The 18,414-nt window shown below is 41.2% G+C and overlaps 1 protein-coding gene across 2 annotated transcripts in view; it reads right to left on the reverse strand.

Moving 5' to 3' along the window:
• Nucleotides 1-18,414, reverse strand: part of CCDC66 (coiled-coil domain containing 66) — a 1,871,188-nt gene that overhangs the window by 114,268 nt on the left and 1,738,506 nt on the right. For both annotated transcript variants that reach the window (XM_044078704.1, XM_044078703.1), the window contains exon 18: nucleotides 6,808-6,932. In XM_044078704.1, the coding sequence (XP_043934639.1) occupies nucleotides 6,808-6,932 (125 nt within the window). The remainder of the gene's footprint in view (nucleotides 1-6,807; nucleotides 6,933-18,414) is intronic.

The raw sequence follows: 18,414 nt of genomic DNA on the forward strand, positions 1-18,414 counted from the left end.
CTTTCATGAAGGCTTTACACAACTTGTTGCTCATCAAAGGTGGTTCTATGCTCTCATGAAAATTGGAAATAGCTGCCAATTGAACCTTAATGGTAGAGACCGAAGAACCTTGATTGAACAGAGAAGCTAAAAACTTCAGAACTTCTGATACCGGGACAGTTATGGGATCTAATCCCCGGAGTTGGGCCCAAATAGCAAATCTCTTCCATTTGCTGTTATACATTTTCTTAGTAGAAGTCTTGTGGGCCGAGGACAAGATATGTATGACTTCCGGATCCAAAGCATGGTTCCTGACTAAGGTCGGAAGAGGAGGAGCCAAGCTGTTAACCTAAACGAGTGGAGGGACTGATGATGCTGTCCCGACTGATGGGTCAAGAGGTCCGGAACTTGGTCCAAGAACCATGGACTGTCCAGTGCATATTTCCGAAGAAAGGGAAACCAGACTTGACGAGGCCAGTATGGGGCAACTAAAATCATCTTGCTCTCCAAGCGAATCGCCTTCTGGATCACCTTGGGAAGAAGGGGAACCGGTGGAAAGGCGTATAGCAGGCCGGTGGGCCAAGCTTGGACTAGGGCGTCCTTGGGAATCTCCCTTGGAACTGGGGTGAGAGAGAAGAACTGTTGGCATTTCGTATTGAGGGGGGTTGCGAATAGGTCGCAACAAGGAGTTCCCCATCTCCTGAAAATCTGAGTTGCCACTCTGTCGTTCAGAGACCACTCGTGAGGGGAGAGAACAGTTCTGCTCAGTCTGTCGGCTAACACATTGGATCTCCCTGGAATGTGTGTTGCTACCAGAGAACATTTGGTTGCAATCGCCCAATCCCATACCTTCATGGCCTCTCTGCAAAGGGGGTAGGATCTGGTCCCTCCCTGCTTGTTCAGGTACCAGACTACTGACATGTTGTCGGACTGAATGGCAATCATGCCCTGGGGGAGGTAACTGTGTAGTGCTTGCAGTGATAGAAGCACCGCCCTCATTTCCAGTATGTTGATGTGGAGGAGACTCTCATCTGAGTGCCACTTGCCTTGGACTGACCTGCCCAAGTAATGTCCCCCCCACCCCGTCGGGGAGGCATCCGTAGTCAATGTGGCCACTGGAGGTGGTGGAACGAAGGGTCGCCCCTGATCCAGATTGGAGGAAAGAAGCCACCAACGAAGGTCCTGTTTGCACATCTCTGTGATCAGAATGAGGTGACTGAGAGGGAGATCCTGATAAGACCATTGGACTGACAGGAGCCACTGGAGAATCCTCATATGTAGCCTTGCCAAGGGGACTAGAAGAACGGTGGCCGACAAGGAACCTAACAGTTGTAGGACCATCCTGGCTGGGGCTCGGCATTTGAGGAGCAAGGCTCGAACTTGAGACTGTAATGTTTCTATCCTCTCTGTAGGAAGATAGACCTGCATTTGCTTTGAGTCTATCTCTACTCCGATAAACCGTATGCGCTGAGATGGCAGCAACACAGACTTTGCCCAATTGAAGGTGATTCCTAGGGAGTTGCCTAGAGATATAGTGGCTGCTAGGTTTTGTAAGAGTAGACACCTGGAGGTGGCAGTTAGGAGCCAGTCGTCTAGGTATGGAAACACCTGGAATCCTAGACTTCTCAGGTGAGCAGTCACCACCGCCAAACATTTGGTGAACACCCTGGGGGCTGTGGTGAGACCAAAGGGCAGTGCACGGAACTGGAAATGACTGTCTCCCAGGCTGAAGCGCAAGTGTCTCCTGGACGCCTGATCTATCAGGATGTGATAATAGGCGTCCTTGAGATCTATGGAGCACATCCAAACACCCTTCTCCAGCAGCGGGAGAATGGATTGTAAGGTGACCATCTGGAACTTGGACTTCTTGACAGATCGGTTTAGTTTGCTGAGATCCAAAATGGGCCTCAAGTCCCCGGTCTTTTTTGGCACCAAAAAGAATCTTGAGTAAGTCCCTAATCCGGTCTGGCCTTCGGGGACCGGTTGGATGACTCCTTTTTGAAGCAGCTTTGAGATTTCGATGGCTGCGAGATCCCGTTGACTGGGTGGTGGGTCCAGGATTTTCCGGGATGGGGGGGGGGTTGAGAAAAGGGGATGGTGTAACCTCCGGCGATGATTCGGAGTACCCATCGGTCCTGAGTGATACTCTCCCAGGCCTTTAGGTGCTTCAAAAAATGACCCCCGACTGGCTCCGGAGCTGCACAGTCAGGCAATCCTTCAGGGATGCTGGAAGGTTGAAGAGCCACGAAAGGACTCGCGGTCTCCAGTGTTGCGGGGGCCTCCGCCGCCTCTGGGATGGCGTCTTCCTGAAAAATTTCCCCCTCCTCTGCCTCTAGAAGGGGAATCGCCTTGCTGTGTGGAGTAAGCCTTTTGAGATTTACGGAACCACATTTTCCCCCCTCTTCTAGCCTTGGGATAAGGCCTGAAGGGAGTGGAAAACCATGCCCCTACGGCAGTCAAGGTCTTACCCTCTTGTTCACAGCGGGTCAAGGTGTCCTATAACTTGGGTCCAAACAGAGAGGACCCATCGAAGGGAGCGTCGGCAAAGGAAGACTTGAAGGCTTCTGCAAAGTGACACAGGCGGAGCCAGGCTTGTCTCCGTAGAGCAACACCTGTTCCCGCCGCTCTACTCGCCCCCTCAGCTGCATACAAAATGAGCCTCATGGACGAGTTCGATAATGATGATAAGGTAGCCAGCTGAGAGCTAACCGTCTTGGCCAACTGCTCAGGTAGGTTACCAGAGAGGGTATCTGAAAGTTCCTTGACCAGATCCCTCTGAAGTCTGGTGAAGTGAGTCAGATAATTCAGAGACCTTAAAGTAAAGGCTGCTGAAGTAAGGGTGCACTTCCCATACCGATCCATGCTCCTGGACTCTTTATTAGGAGGATGGACGGACGTAGACACCTCTGCCACATCTTGTTGGGTGGCAGATGCCACCACCAGGGCATCTACAGCCACACCTTTGGAGACAAAATCCTTTTCGGGGGGGGGGCTGAAAGAAATTTATTGGGGCGAGCTGGCACCGGTTCCACAGAATCCGGGTGCTCCCATGCCCTTCGAGAGATCAAATCCAGAAGCTTATTGAAGGGCGGAGACACCCAGGAGGTGGAGGGCTGATCCCCGAAGGCCTTGAGGAATACTGACTCCTCAGCAGAAGGGGGTTTGGACTGCCAGTCCCCTCGTTGCTTCAGGATTTCTAAGATGTCTGCAAAGGAGACATCATCCGAGGACGACTTGGGGGACCCCTCCGCATCATCGAGGTCGGTGTCCGAGGTGAGAGACTCGTCAGGGGAGTCGACATGCTTCCTCTTCCACTGTCTCTTCCTTGGGGGTTCCTCCGAAGATGCTTCGGAAGGACCTCCATGAAGGGGGGAACCCCCAATGGGGGTGACCTCAGGCCCCAGGGCTCCGCTGTCTTGAGACAGGGGGACAACAAAGGAACCAGTCTCCATGCCAAGGGAAGGTGCCGGAGAGACGGTGGAGGTAGCCAAAGAAGATTTGGCCAAAGCACTCCTCATGGCCCTGAAGGCCGGACCCCCAGAGTCCTGAGAAGGTCCGACCCCTGAGGCCACAACAGTAGATGGCACTCCCGCAGCCGACGCACTGAGAGGGAGGCTCGGAACCGAAAACATCGGTCCCGAAGCGTCACCCCCGGGGCCGACCGAGGAGGTCCGTGTACCGAACTCTGACCCGAGGGGCGGGGTTGGAGTAAGGGTCGGAGCCGACCCGAAAACCTCCACCGGCTCCACCAGCACTGACTCCAACGGTGCCAAGGCTGTTGGAGGAGGAACCAAGACAACAGGGTGGGCAATCGGCTCTGGAGCCGACTGGGCTGGAGCCGAAACCAACTTTTGGAAGACTGGAGACTGAAACAGCCTTTGAAGTACCCTGTCTATGTCCGAATCCGACATTCTCGAAGACCGAGAAGAGATCGAACGAGTTCGAGTCGACTTCTCCACCGGTTCCGATGGATTGGGGGACCGGCTCCGAATTGTCTCGATAAGTATCGGTGCCGAGGGAGACTCCACAACCATAGCAATTTCCCTCGGAGCCGAAGTGGACTTCAGCGCCGAAGGGGAAGAGTCTGAGCGGGCAACTCTCATCGGCTCCGAAGACAGTGGAGCCGATGAAGGTGACCCGCCTCTCGAAGCTCTAGCCGTCGGCTCTGAAGCCAGAGGAGTCAAGGTTGGAGGCATCGAGGCAGACCGTTCCGCCCTCGGCTCCGAAGTCCGTGGAGCCGATGGAGAAGCCTGCCGAGATTTCTTTGTGGCCGGTGCCGATGGGCTGGTCGGAGCCGACGATTTCTTTTCCTTCGATGGTGAAGAGGAAGATGATAAAGCCTCCTCAAAAGAAGATGTAATAAGCCCTTTTAGAATCAATTTGTTTTTCCTCTCTTGGAGGACTCGGGAGGAAAAGGCGTGACAAATGCTGCATGACTCCTGAAGATGTTTAGGGCCTAAACAATACACACACAACGAGTGATCGTCCGTTATGGACATCTTGTAGCTGCACTTAGAGCATTTTTTGAACCCAGAAGGTCTATGCTCTTTCGACATGTTTACACAAACACTGCTGCTAACTTCAAAAAACTTTCAAAAACTTTCAAAAACTTTGTTAAAGAAGAGTAAATAAGGACAAGACCTCTCTAACGTAAACGGGATTACTTGCCCAACTAAACTATAACACTACAATAAAACTCACACTAAATACTTCAACACGCGTGAGGGCAAGGCCCCTCTAACTGAAACGGGATCCTTTCCCTCAAATTAAGGACAAGTTTACCAGAAAAATCACAGAAAACTCAGTCACACAACAACGATAGCTGTTAAAACAGCTTTTGGGTATATGAATCAAAAATTTCTGACAGAAATTCGTTGAAGAAAAAAGCACTTAGCTCAGCCAAGTCCGAGACCACGTCTTTGCTGTAAAGCGGCAAACGAGATCTGGGAAGCAGTGGTGGTGCATCCTGGGATGTAGGATAGCTCAGCCAATAAGAGACTTCGTTCTATAGTATAGTGTGCCGAGTCGGAGCCTAGGATCGGCTCCGAACCCATCAGTACAGAATGTAGGCGAGATAGGATCACATAACATCAACTATTCCTCCTTTCTTCCAGTAACTATGAATTTCCAGAGATCTAATCAATGCATCATATTTTTCAATATTTTCTTGAACAACCTTACCTTCACCACCAAAAATGCAAGTATTATACAATATAACAAAGATTCCATGCTTATCTGTTCTGGCAACAATACATCACAACTTCAGTTTATCACAAAAGATGAATTTCCTTCCACACAAGTAAACCTCAAACAATTTCAACTACTACTTGTTCCAAGAAAAAAAGGCAGAGTTAATACTTTTCACCTCCAAACAATGCTCTACAGATTGACTTGACTTCACCATCAAATTATTCAGTAACACAAAAACTGACTTAGTCCCCCACACCAAACTGCTGGGTGACACTATTGATGAGAACATGAAACTTGACCACCATTTCACAAACAGACCTTTCTTTTCAGTGAACATGGTTGCAAAACCACTGCTGTTGACTATCTTCTACTAACCATCCTATATGCCTCTCCTCTCTTCATCAACCTGCAAGCTATTCAACTAACCAAGGTAGAGCAAAGCTGCAATAAAATAGGTAGCTTGTTACTGGCCTCACCAACTCATCTCACTTAGCCATTCAACAAATGAAATGGTCAGAACTACTAATCCACCTAAAATTCTCCGAACTAAAAACAGCCCACTATAGCCTCAAAGTATTTCTCCACTTCAAATGTCATACAAACATAGTACCACTATATACAAAAAAAAAAAAAAAAAAAAAAAAAAACTACAACACAGTTGGAGACTCAATTTAGATCTCAGAAATGTGGAAAAATTCCTCTGATCTGAAGACAGACCGCAATCGTCTGCTCCTGGATTTGCAAATGCGCTTCTTCTCCTGGGTAACTTCTCCTTTCCTCTTTTCACCACCTCCAAATAAACCTAATAAATTCCTCCTTGTCTCTTGATATTAGGCTTGTACCTTTCACTAGAATTCACAGTCCTCTGATTATGTAATAACACCTCAATTTCTTTAAAGCAGTGATTCATATAGGTTGTGTTTCCGTTGTGAGGCATTGTGCTTTCTTTTTTTATGTTGTTTTCTTAACAGTAGCCTTGCAAATATACTTATCTTAACTGCCTACTTCAGCACTGTATTTGCTACAAATAAATCCATAACATATAGATTTCTTTTTCTTAAGTTGTGTATAATTTTTATTGGTGCTTTTCTTCCCAGGTCTCTGCTGAAAAAGGGTTTACCCCAGTCAGACTTTCCTGGTCAACAAATGCAAATAGATAAATAGAGTATCAAGCTGTCAGGTGAAGAAAATGTAGCCCAGTTTCATAATACACAGGAATAAAGCCCTGACTGTGATATATATATATATATATATATATATATATAAGCTGGGATTTATTAGTTAGGGGTCACACAGTAAGGGTGACAGAAAATAGCCAAAGCCAGCTTACCCATTGCTAGGTAAGTCTCATCCCAACTTGCTGCACAAGTGAAACCCACAGCTAGATGAGTGCTGTTAGGAAAGGCAATCTGAAGGGCTAAGACATGGGTACTCAAGCAGAGTATGCTGTATAGAGGATTAGGCATACTCAGACATCTACATGCAGTAATGTAAGTTAGGCTGTTATAGATGTAACAGTTGATAAGGAAGCAGAGAACATAACATGACTGCTTGAAGATAGCCCTAAGAAAAGAGGTGATGGTCAGCAGGGTTAGTGGAAAAAAAAGCACTCAGGTACAAAAAGAAAATGTCTCTTACCTGACGTAGTTCTGACAGACCTCGAAGGATAGCTTGTTGTCTGTCTCTGTTTTTTAGCAAATCAGGATTAAGTAAAGGGTCCCTCATTTGACTGCTGTTATACACCTGTCCTCCTTGACTTGTATCTAAGAAATAAAAAAAGCGACTTTGATACACTTCATTATACTTGTTTAATGCATATGTTACAAGTTTGCCTGTCAAATGTTTATTTTTTAAGGCTAAGCTACAGACATGAAAGTGCACACAATGTTGACTGATCTTTGAGACAGTAAGGCATGATGGGCCTAGTGTTGGATTCTTCTTTGCAAAAAACCTTCTCAGCAGTAAATTATTTCTCTGATCTCGATCTCCACTCTAGGATGTGTGCCCCAAGATATGTGCTGCATTCCAGTTTACATCAGTCCTATTAGATCCATGTCTCAATTCTCCATCAAGCATGAAGAATAACCATACAAGTTGTGATGATGTAAGGTAGTGCCAGCTATGCCAGGAGTAGGGCAGTGGATGTGTAAAATATGCTAGCATAGCTAGCTGGAGTTTTGTAAAGAATTATATGTCATTTGTATATCAATAGATGATACTTGTATATGAAAGTCTGATGAAACGTTCTTATAACGTGAAAGTGCTCACTGTTTTGCTCTACTGGATTTATTAAATCTACGTGGAATTTTTGATATCTGCTGTGGTGTTGCCTCTTGTGTTTTTTCTGGATTTTCATATTTTTTCAGAGGGGCACATTATTCATGACTGCTTTGTTTCTACTTTTTTTTTTATTTTTACAGGTGCTTATGTTGGAAACGTATTTGTGAAGTTGCTTTTGTTAAAAAATGTCCCAACAGTGGGTCCTGCTGGAAAGAAAAAAAAAATACACTGCTATGTCAGACTGTACTGTAACTGTTGAAATGAATATATTGCAACAGATGATACTGGAAAAGAAGAAGTTACTCTCAGTCCAGCTAAATTTGAAAAATAACCTGAGATTAAATTACTTGATATAAGCCATAAAGATTCTATCTCACATATCTGAATGCAGCCAGAGATGCAACATCTGTGAAAACAAGGGATAGGAATCCTGCTGTACTGTCCTCAGTGGTGAACTAATTGCTACCCTGGAAGGGTGGAAGTGCTGAAATGGTTTTACAGCTTCCAGATACTGTAACACATCTTGGCAAAGCTCTATGTGTGTGTGTATTGTGACACATATGTGCAAGATCCTAGCTCAGCTTCTAGTAAAAGGGGTAGTGTGGGAACCATAGAGTCAGGTGACCAGATGTGATGTCATTCTGTAATCCAGCAATGAAATGATGTTTTAATACTAGATGAAATAGAAGTCTCAGGGCAGTCTGTTTGTGAAACCTGACAAGAAAGACCACTCACCCACATCACTTTGCCTTGCTCTATTAAGTAAGAAACATTAATTCTTTAGATCAGTCAGGAAAATATAGTGAGTTTAGTTAAGTAGAATGTTTCTGTATCTGTGTTCATCTTTCCATCTGTGTTATTTTTAATATTTATTGTGACTAAACTCTGGTGTTTATTGTAAACAGATATTCAGTATTTTCATATTCTTTTATTATTTATTATTAAATATATTTAAACTTTTCATTGTGGCTGGTCTTTTAAGGAAATATTTAACCTTCGAGAGTACTTGTATTTATTTAGTGATGGTGTGGCATCACGTTCCTGAAAGTCTTGCTGTTCAGTCAACATTACCATTGGTATTATTATTATTAATTTCACTCAGTATAATTGGATACCCTGTTAAGAGCATTAGAGTAGCTGGCTGGTAGCAGTGGAACTACCTTACAGCCTTGGCAGAGGTGGTAGAGCGGGTAATCTGTGCCAACCTTTCCCAGGTGTGTGTATATGTGTGTGTGTGTGTGTGTGTGTAAAAAATCAAATCTCAAAGAGTGTGTGTGTGTCAGGTACTTGGAACAGGGACACAGAGCTCCTTAGGGTTCAGTGTGGATTGTTATTTTGGGTCTGGAAAGAGAAAGAAAGAGAGAGAGTCCAGCTCCAGGACTGGAGTGTGCTCCCTGTGTGTGGTTAAGGGACATTTTGCTTGGTGCAGAGAGCCGCATCTGAAAATACTGTGTGTCTATTTCTCTCAAAGTGAACATTCCTCCACTGGTGTCTATGGTGAGGACTGAGGCTCCTTGATCATTGGCCCAGAGAAGGGATATCACATATCGATGAACAGTGGTGTGGATACTAATTGAACTTCTGTAGCCTGTAGGCAGTTGGCAATGAAGGTGTGTACTCTCAGCAGCCACAAGTTAAACATACAGAATTTAATTTTCACAACATTTTTATTTATTTTTTGCAAGTTTAGTCAGGAAAAGCGGGCAAAGATATCAGCAGAGGATTAGGGCATGCTGACAGTGAACCAGTTGTGTGTAGATCAATGTATGTGTATGTACCTTTAAAAAACTATCCAAGGGCTTGCACAAGTGTATAAATACGGAGCACATGCGAACCTGACTGACATTTTGTAGCTAGCTGTTGAGATGTAAGCTTGTATATATATGTAAGGTCTGTCTGTTAATCAGTTTGTTTATATTTTATGATGCTGCTATCCATCCTGATGTGTTTCTATGTATTAAAGCCTCTACACATAATACCCTGCCTACTTGTCATCTATGTTAGAGAGGGATGAATGACATGGTGTCAGAAGTGGCACATTTAAAGGACATGAACTTAGACGTGGTATGGTTAAAGCGACTTAAGGCACTTGCTTAGAACTGGTGGAAACAGAGGCGTGAATCATCCCTACATTGTGCATACTTCAAAAAACAGGTCCGAAATGAATTTCAGATATTAAAACTTGCTCAACACTATTTCTTATTTGCAAAATATGAAACGAGGGATATAGAACATTCTAAACAATATTCATATAAACCAATATGTACGATATTGATAAAAATATTCAAATTACTACGAAAAATGTTTGAAATAAAGTCCAAATTGCATAAAATGAATAAAATAAGAGGAAATGACCACATTTTCGCAAAGCATGTATTTGTCGTATTAATCAGAGTTATCAGAAGTGTATAAAGTGTTTGCATGTTTGTGCAGTGTTTTCTGGGTATCCTTGTGCTATTATAGTAGACAACATACTAGTAGGAGGTAATGGTGAAGCTGAACATGGTAGAAACCTCAATAAAGTTCTAGAAAGAGCATGTCAAGTGAATCTCAAGCTCAATCCAAAGAAATGCAGATTCAGGCTACAAGAAGTTACTTATGTTGGTCATTTATTTAGTAGTACAGGCCCATGACCAGACCCTTCAAAGCAAACAGCCACTCTTGAGAGGCCAGCTGCAGACACTGTTCAAGCCCTGAAACCTTTTCTTGGCATGGTTAACTACCTAGGCAAGTTCATTCCCAAGTGGAGCCAACTTTTAGCATCGTTTAGAGAGCTGACATGTAAAGATGTATCCTCGTCTAGGTTAGAGCAGCACCAAAGAGCATTTGATGTCCTGAAACAGAGAACTGCTAGTCCACCAACTCTCAGATACTATGATGTTCACAAACCAGTAACACTTTCCTGTGATGTTTCGAAATTTGGTCTTGGTGCAGTCCTTCTACAAGAGGATCAACCTTTTACCTATGCATCGAGAACTCTTACCCAAACCAAAATGCAGTATGTCCAGATTGAAAAAAGAGCTTTTGACAATTGTGTTTGCATGTTTGAAGTTCCATGATTATGTTTATGGTAGACCTATCCATATCGAAACAGACCACCAACCTTTAGTCATTATCTTGAGAAAGCCTATGCATTCAGCTGCAGCCCAACTGCAACGTATGATGCTGAGATTGCAAAAGTATAATTTCACTCTTGTCTACAAGACAGACTTCTTTATCTTGCTGATATGTTATCCAGATCGCCCAGAAACACCACAGAACAGCAAGATAATGAGAACCTTGATTTTGATGTCATGGAAGTGAGTAATTTTTCTTCCACACATCTCGATGAGCTAAGAGAACATACAGCCACAGATCTAGTTTTACAAAGGCTCAACCACTTTATCACTTTAGCTCAAGAAGTGAAACCTTATTTTCCATACAGAGATGAGATTTTGTCTGACAATGTTATTATGAAAGGTCCAAAAGTAATTGTTCCAAAGTCCTTGCAACAAGAGTACATTACTTTCTAGCATCGTGGTCACCCAGGAACTGACTCTACCAAAAGAAGGGCAAGAGGACTAGTATTTTGACCTTCTATGTCACAAGACATCAACAAAGCACTTTCATCTTGTTCAGTGTGTAACAGTACTAAGCCACATCAACAGAAGGAACTACTTCAGGTAAACCAGATTCATTGACTACCTTAATCAACAGTAGCCACTGACATTTTCGAGTGGAATGGTTAAGATTATTTGGTGCTAGTAGATTCTTACTCCAATTGGTTTGACATTGACTTACTTCTCAACCTAGCATCCAGTACTGTCATTACTAAGATGAAGCGTCATTTTGCAGTACATGGTAGTCCGCACAAAGTTATTTCTGACAATGGCATGCAGTTTGAAAGCCAACAGTTCAAAAAATTTGCTGAAGAATGGGACTTTACTCATGTCACAAGTAGCTCGGAGTACCTGCAGTCAAATGGTTTCTTGAATCTCAGAAATGTTCCTTGTGATAAACATCCTGATTCCCCTGCTCAGAGACATCTGTCACGACAAACCAGAATGACATTTTGATTTTGGCTTGGAAGCCATTAGGGAATGTTTGCATGCTCATGGAACATTAGATAACGCTGATCAGATGTTAGTCTGTAGCCTGTTAGATATGGTGTTAAATAACAATATTTTCCTTTTTCGTGACCAAACTTATGCACAAACATGGGGAGTGGCCATGGGCACTCCCTGTGCAAATGCATATGCTAATTTAGTTATTTATCAATGGGAAAGGAGATTTATTTTTAATAATGAGAGATTTAAAAATATAATTCTATATAGGCGTTTTGCAGACGACATCCTTTTATTCTGGAATAATGATATAGATTCACTATATGAGTTTGTCGCCTATATGGAATCCACCACCTCATTCTTAAAATTTACTTTTGAATATTCATTTAATTATATAAATTTTTTGGATGCTACCCTTACTAAAGATGACAATAGTAATATTACTACAACATTATATAGGAAGTCATGCTGGAGGAATGGAATTCTTCATTTTGATAGCATGCACCCTCGTTATATTTTTCGCAATGTAATAAAAGGGCAGATAACAAGAATCTCTAGGCTTTGCAGCAAACAGGAGGATGTACATACTCTGGTTGATTATCAAAAGTGTTGTTTCATTAACAGAGGTTATCCTGCTGGCTTAGTAGATGATTTAACCTCGTCCACGCTTGGGACTTATACATATGCTAAAAAAGCGGGTCCTACCAACAATTCTAAGAGGAATGAAGTAAGCTTGCCTTTTAATATTAAATACACAAATGATATACATCATATTATGGACATCGTGAAGAACAACTGGAAGATCCTCTCACTTGATTCAACTTTAGTACAGATAGTGGGTAAAAGACCTACTTTTAGATTTAACAATAGTTTGAATCTAAAAAGATTACTTTGTAATGATAAAATGGATGTTCGGCATGTAGATATTAGGTCACGTTATAAGAAGGGAACTTATTTGTGTACTAAATGTAGCATGTGTAGCTACATATCGAAGGTTCAGTCATTTGAAGTACCAGGAATAAACATGACTTTTACACCCACTTTCTATGCGACATGTGATTCAAAAAACATCATCTATTTAGCCACCTGTGAATTATGTGATGCCTACTACGTAGGTATGACATCGAGGAGGCTTAGGGATCACATATACAATCACATCTATGATATAAGGAAGGGGAATACCAGTAATGCATTGGCCAAGCATTGTCAGCAGTTCCCTAAACATCATTTCAAGTTTAGGGTTATTCAGATTGTGCACAACAATATGAGAGAAGGGGGTGCTGTGGGGTCTCTTGAACTCCATGAGCTGAGATGGATTTTTAACTTCAGATCTCATATTGAACCTGGTCTGAATTTAGCGGTCAGTATCCGACCAGCCTTATTAGGAGATGGATGAGTCATTTATTCCTTTTTAGGCTTTGTTTTGGTTTTAGTTTTACTATTTGCATAAACATAGCTAACACATATAGTTGATGAAAACACGTATCCCATAGTTATTTAGATATCAAGTATTATATAAGTATCGCTATAATACAATCGGTGATCTGTTTACTTTTTATTAACATTAGTATTGTGTTTATAATATATATAGTATAGTAAAAGGCAGGTTCCTGAATTTATTTTGGGATATGAAATTATGAATGATGATTAGTTTGAGGTATGCAATCTGAATATAATGCTTATCCTATGCTGATGGAAGGTTTTGTTGTTTTTAAAAAGTGTTATGTTTTTGCATGTTAAAGATGCTTTGCTTACTCAGACCTGATGTTATTTTGAGAATATCTTTTTAAATGACTTAATTAGATATTTTAATTGATGATTCAAATTGAATAATTGGGAGTGTTTTTATATATAAAGGCTGAATTTTAATTAATGTAACCTGATGAAGCGCGCCATGGTGGTGCGTGAAAGCGCTTGTTTCTCTTGTTAAAAAAAATATTTTATACCCATCGTGGTGGTTCCTTGCAGTTTTCTCTACAATTTATCTTTTGGCGTTGGAAGGAACCTTTGGATGGTCATCTTTTGCTTGCTGCTACTATTTTTGCTTTCCGTCTGCATTCTTGGCCAGCACACGATGGATTCTCTAAATATTGAGCTTGACTACAATCCGGCAAGTACGGGCAGTACTGAGGACTGGAATAACCTTTTTCATCAGCAGGAGAATCCCCTGCTGAGTATGGATTTCCATCTTAATACCCAATCTATTGCTTCTAATAACACAGAGAATCTACAAGATTTTTATAGCTCTTTAAGATCTCTAGAGAATGATCTATATAAGCTTCACTGGCTTATATGGCAGAGGAGACATCTGGAGGCTTGTCTTCATTTTAAAGTGATTCCCCGTGGCATGCGGGTATTGTGTATGCCAAGCTACGGTGATAGCCATCCGGACTTGTTGCGTAGATGGCAACAACTAAATATTGATTTTGGCACAAAGTATATTAACTTATTAATTGAATATTTCACTCCTATTGAATTAGACCTTGTTGCCAAAGTGGAGGACGAGCACAAGAATTTAATACAAAAATTTAAAGGTGACTTGTGTATCTCTAAGCTTAATAACATGCTTAGGCAGGTTGCATTATATAGCAGCAAGCTTGAGCAGATAAAACTAAAAAAGTTAAAACGAGACTATCAAGATTTCCAGCTGGGCCAGATTTTTGTTGGCCGAGGTTCAATAGGAATGGGGCTGAACCGGCTGTTAATGACAATACTCCTTTATTGAACCCTGTTGAGCATGTTGAACACATTGAGATATCTAATGAGTCTCGTGCCAGTAAGGAATTCTTGGGTGACACTCATAATGATGAAATATTTCCCTCCAATGTTTCATTGCCCTGCAATCAGCAGGGATTAAAAGTTAATGATGCATTAGGAGCGAGACCAAAATCAAGTAATGCTATAACACCTGCTACAACTACTGGCATCCTTCCTTTAAACCTCCCGCTTCCATACAAAGCCAGGGCACCCATGCGTTCAGTGAGCAGAGGCCGAGGAAAGAGGAAATTCTCGGGCGAGGTACCAGAAGCACGGCGAAAGACCAAGAACTAAATACTTTGTTTTTTAATCTTACTTCTTTTGAGTTTACAGCAGATGAACAGATTCTCCTTAATAAAGGGTTATCCTTTATTCCTTCCAGGGAAGTGAACTTTCAGAAACGCTTATAGCGCTTCGTCTTTTTGCAAGGACACTTTCACTTAAGGTACTGTTTTTTGATTCCTCACATAAAGACCTCCCATATATATCCCATGTATGCAAAAGAAAAAGTTTATTTATACCACCTTTGCATAACATGGTTGAATGTTTTGTACGCTCTTGTGAGCATGATTTCTATATGTATTATAAAGAGAAAAAGCATAAAGGAATATATGTTAATTTGAATGCCAACCTGAAATGTTGTCTTGACAAGTTTCGCAGTAATAGCGATATTACATTTAAACCTGCTGATAAAGGAGGAGGGGTGGTTGCAATGGATACCTCCCTCTATGTTGAGCTAATGCAGAATATGTTAATTAATGATTCAGCCTATAAGATCATAGATAAAACAGTAGTGGGCTCCATAGTAAGGGGGGTGCATGACACTGTCTATGATCTCCTTATGTGTCGCTGTATAGACAAGAGTTTATATGACTTTTTAATAATAGACTCCCCTTTGATACATACCTATAATTAAGGGCCTTCCAAAAATGCATAAAGGGGTGTACCCTCCCCCTTTACGCCCTATAGTTTCAGGTAGGCATTGGGTGACTGAAAATGCCTCGATTTTTGTACAGACTAAATTAGGCCCTTTGGTTAAATTAATACCTACAATCTTAAAGGACTCTTATGGACTATTACATGATTTAAAACAGGATTCCCTATGTAAAAGTATTCAGAAGGACACTTTATTAGTGACACTGGATATTAGGAATTTATTTACAAGCATCCCGAATGATTTTGGCTTGGAAGCCATTAGGGAATGTTTGCATGCTCATGGAACATTAGATAACGCTGATCAGATGTTAGTCTGTAGCCTGTTTGATATGGTGTTAAATAACAATATTTTCCTTTTTCGTGACCAAACTTATGCACAAACATGGGGAGTGGCCATGGGCACTCCCTGTGCAAATGCATATGCAAATTTAGTTATTTATCAATGGGAAAGGAGATTTATTTTTAATAATGAGAGATTTAAAAATATAATTCTATATAGGCGTTTTGTAGACGACATCCTTTTATTCTGGAATAATGATATAGATTCACTATATGAGTTTGTCGCCTATATGGAATCCACCACCTCATTCTTAAAATTTACTTTTGAATATTCATTTAATTATATAAATTTTTTGGATGTTACCCTTACTAAAGATGACAATAGTAATGGAAGTCATGCTGGAGGAATGGAATTCTTCATTTTGATAGCATGCACCCTCGTATTATTTTTCACAATGTAATAAAAGGGCAGATAACAAGAATCTCTAGGCTTTGCATCAAACAGGAGGATGTACATACTCTGGTTGATTACCAAAAGTGTTGTTTCATTAACAGAGGTTATCCTGCTGGCTTAGTAGATGATTTAACCTCGTCCACGCTTGGGACTTATACATATGCTAAAAAAGCGGGTCCTACCAACAATTCTAAGAGGAATGAAGTAAGCTTGCCTTTTAGTATTAAATACACAAATGATATACATCATATTATGGACATCGTGAAGAACAACTGGAAGATTCTCTCACTTGATTCAACTTTAGTACAGATAGTGGGTAAAAGACCTACTTTTAGATTTAACAATAGTTTGAATCTAAAAAGACTACTTTGTAATGATAAAATGGATGTTCGGCATGTAGATATTAGGTCACGTTATAAGAAGGGAACTTATTCGTGTACTAAATGTAGCATGTGTAGCTACATATCGAAGGTTCAGTCATTTGAAGTACCAGGAATAAACATGACTTTTACACCCACTTTCTATGCGACATGTGATTCAAAAAACATCATCTATTTAGCCACCTGTGAATTATGTGATGCCTACTACGTAGGTATGACATCGAGGAGGCTTAGGGATCGCATATACAATCACATCTATGATATAAGGAAGGGGAATACCAGTAATGCATTGGCCAAGCATTGTCAGCAGTTCCCTAAAAATCATTTCAAGTTTAGGGTTATTCAGATTGTGCACAACAATATGAGAGAAGGGGATGCTGTGGGGTCTCTTGAACTCCATGAGCTGAGATGGATTTTTAACTTCAGATCTCATATTGAACCTGGTCTGAATTTAGCGGTCAGTATCCGACCAGCCTTATTAGGAGATGGATGAGTCATTTATTCCTTTTTAGGCTTTGTTTTGGTTTTAGCTTTACTATTTGCATAAACATAGCTAACACATATAGTTGATGAAAACACGTATCCCATAGTTATTTAGATATCAAGTATTATATAAGTATCGCTATGATACAATCAGTGATCTGTTTACTTTTTATTAACATTAGTATTGTGTTTATAATATATATAGTATAGTAAAAGGCAGGTTCCTGAATTTATTTTGGGATATGAAATTATGAATGATGATTAGTTTGAGGTATGCAATCTGAATATAGTGCTTATCCTATGCTGATGGAAGGTTTTGTTGTTTTTAAAAAGTGTTATGTTTTTGCATGTTAAAGATGCTTTGCTTACTCAGACCTGATGTTATTTTGAGAATATCTTTTTAAATGACTTAATTAGATATTTTAATTGATGATTTAAATTGAATAATTGGGAGTGTTTTTATATATAAAGGCTGAATTTTAATTAATTAATGTAACCTGATGAAGCGCGCCACGGTGGTGCGTGAAAGCGCTTGTTTCTCTTGTTAAAATAAATTATTTTATACCCATCGTGGTGGTTCCTTGCAGTTTTCTCTACGACATTAACAATCAATAATCTATTGTTGGTTCAATGTGTCAAGAACGACAGGTCAGTGAAAACCAATCTGTTGAAGAAGCGTTTAACCCAGAAGTCCTACTATGATAAAACCAGCAAACCACTCAATCCATTATGAGAAGAAGTGGTAAGGATGCAAATGTTCAAAGGTTATGATCGGATTGGTATCATGAGGAATATTTATCCAGAGCCGAGATCATACATTGTGGAATGACAAGGAGCAGAGTTCAGGTGGAATTGGAAGCATTTACTACCGGTGTCCAAGCTTATAACACAGCACATAGCCTGTGAGAAAAAATCTATCTCAGAGTGAGTTGTCCGGTGTTCCAATTCCAAAGGAAGTTTCAGAGGACATTCCTGTCTGTTCCTGTGATGAATCCAAAAGTTCCAGTTATGAGTTGTTCATCGAAGACTGTCCATGTTGCTAAATTTGTTCCAGACTGTTATGTTACAAGATACTGTCGCATCTCTAAACCGTGTAACAGATACAAAGCAACTTGGACATGAACACTGTGTTTTGTTTCTGATGTCTATAGTTATGCATGTCTAACTCTGATATTGTTTGTACAAAGAGCAATCTTTTTAAGATGGAGGATGTGAATCAATGTGTGTGCATGTACCTTTAAGAAGCTATGCAAGGACTTGTACAAGCATTTAAATACTGAGCACATGCGAGCCTGACTGCCATTTTGTAGTTAGCTGTTGAGGTGCAAGCATGTATGTATGTAAGGTCTGTCTGTTAATCAATTTGCTTATATTACATGATTCTGCTATCCATCCTGATGTGCTTCTATGTATTAAAGCCTCTAAATATAATACCCTGCCTGCTTGTCATCTATGTTAGAGAGGAACGAGCAACAGTGTGCAAACCCCAAGGACTGGTGCATGCCAACCTGACTAAAGAGGAAATGATTTCAACCTTAATCGCAGCTGCAGCATGGAACAGCAACCAGGAAGACAACCAGTCTGGTGATGGGGATGTACACCTCAGAAACACGACAGTTTACCTTTTCCTCCG

The sequence above is a fragment of the Protopterus annectens genome, chromosome 7.part1, assembly GCF_019279795.1.
Source record: "Protopterus annectens isolate FY-2018-M chromosome 7.part1, PAN1.0, whole genome shotgun sequence".
Taxonomy (NCBI): domain Eukaryota; kingdom Metazoa; phylum Chordata; order Ceratodontiformes; family Protopteridae; genus Protopterus; species Protopterus annectens.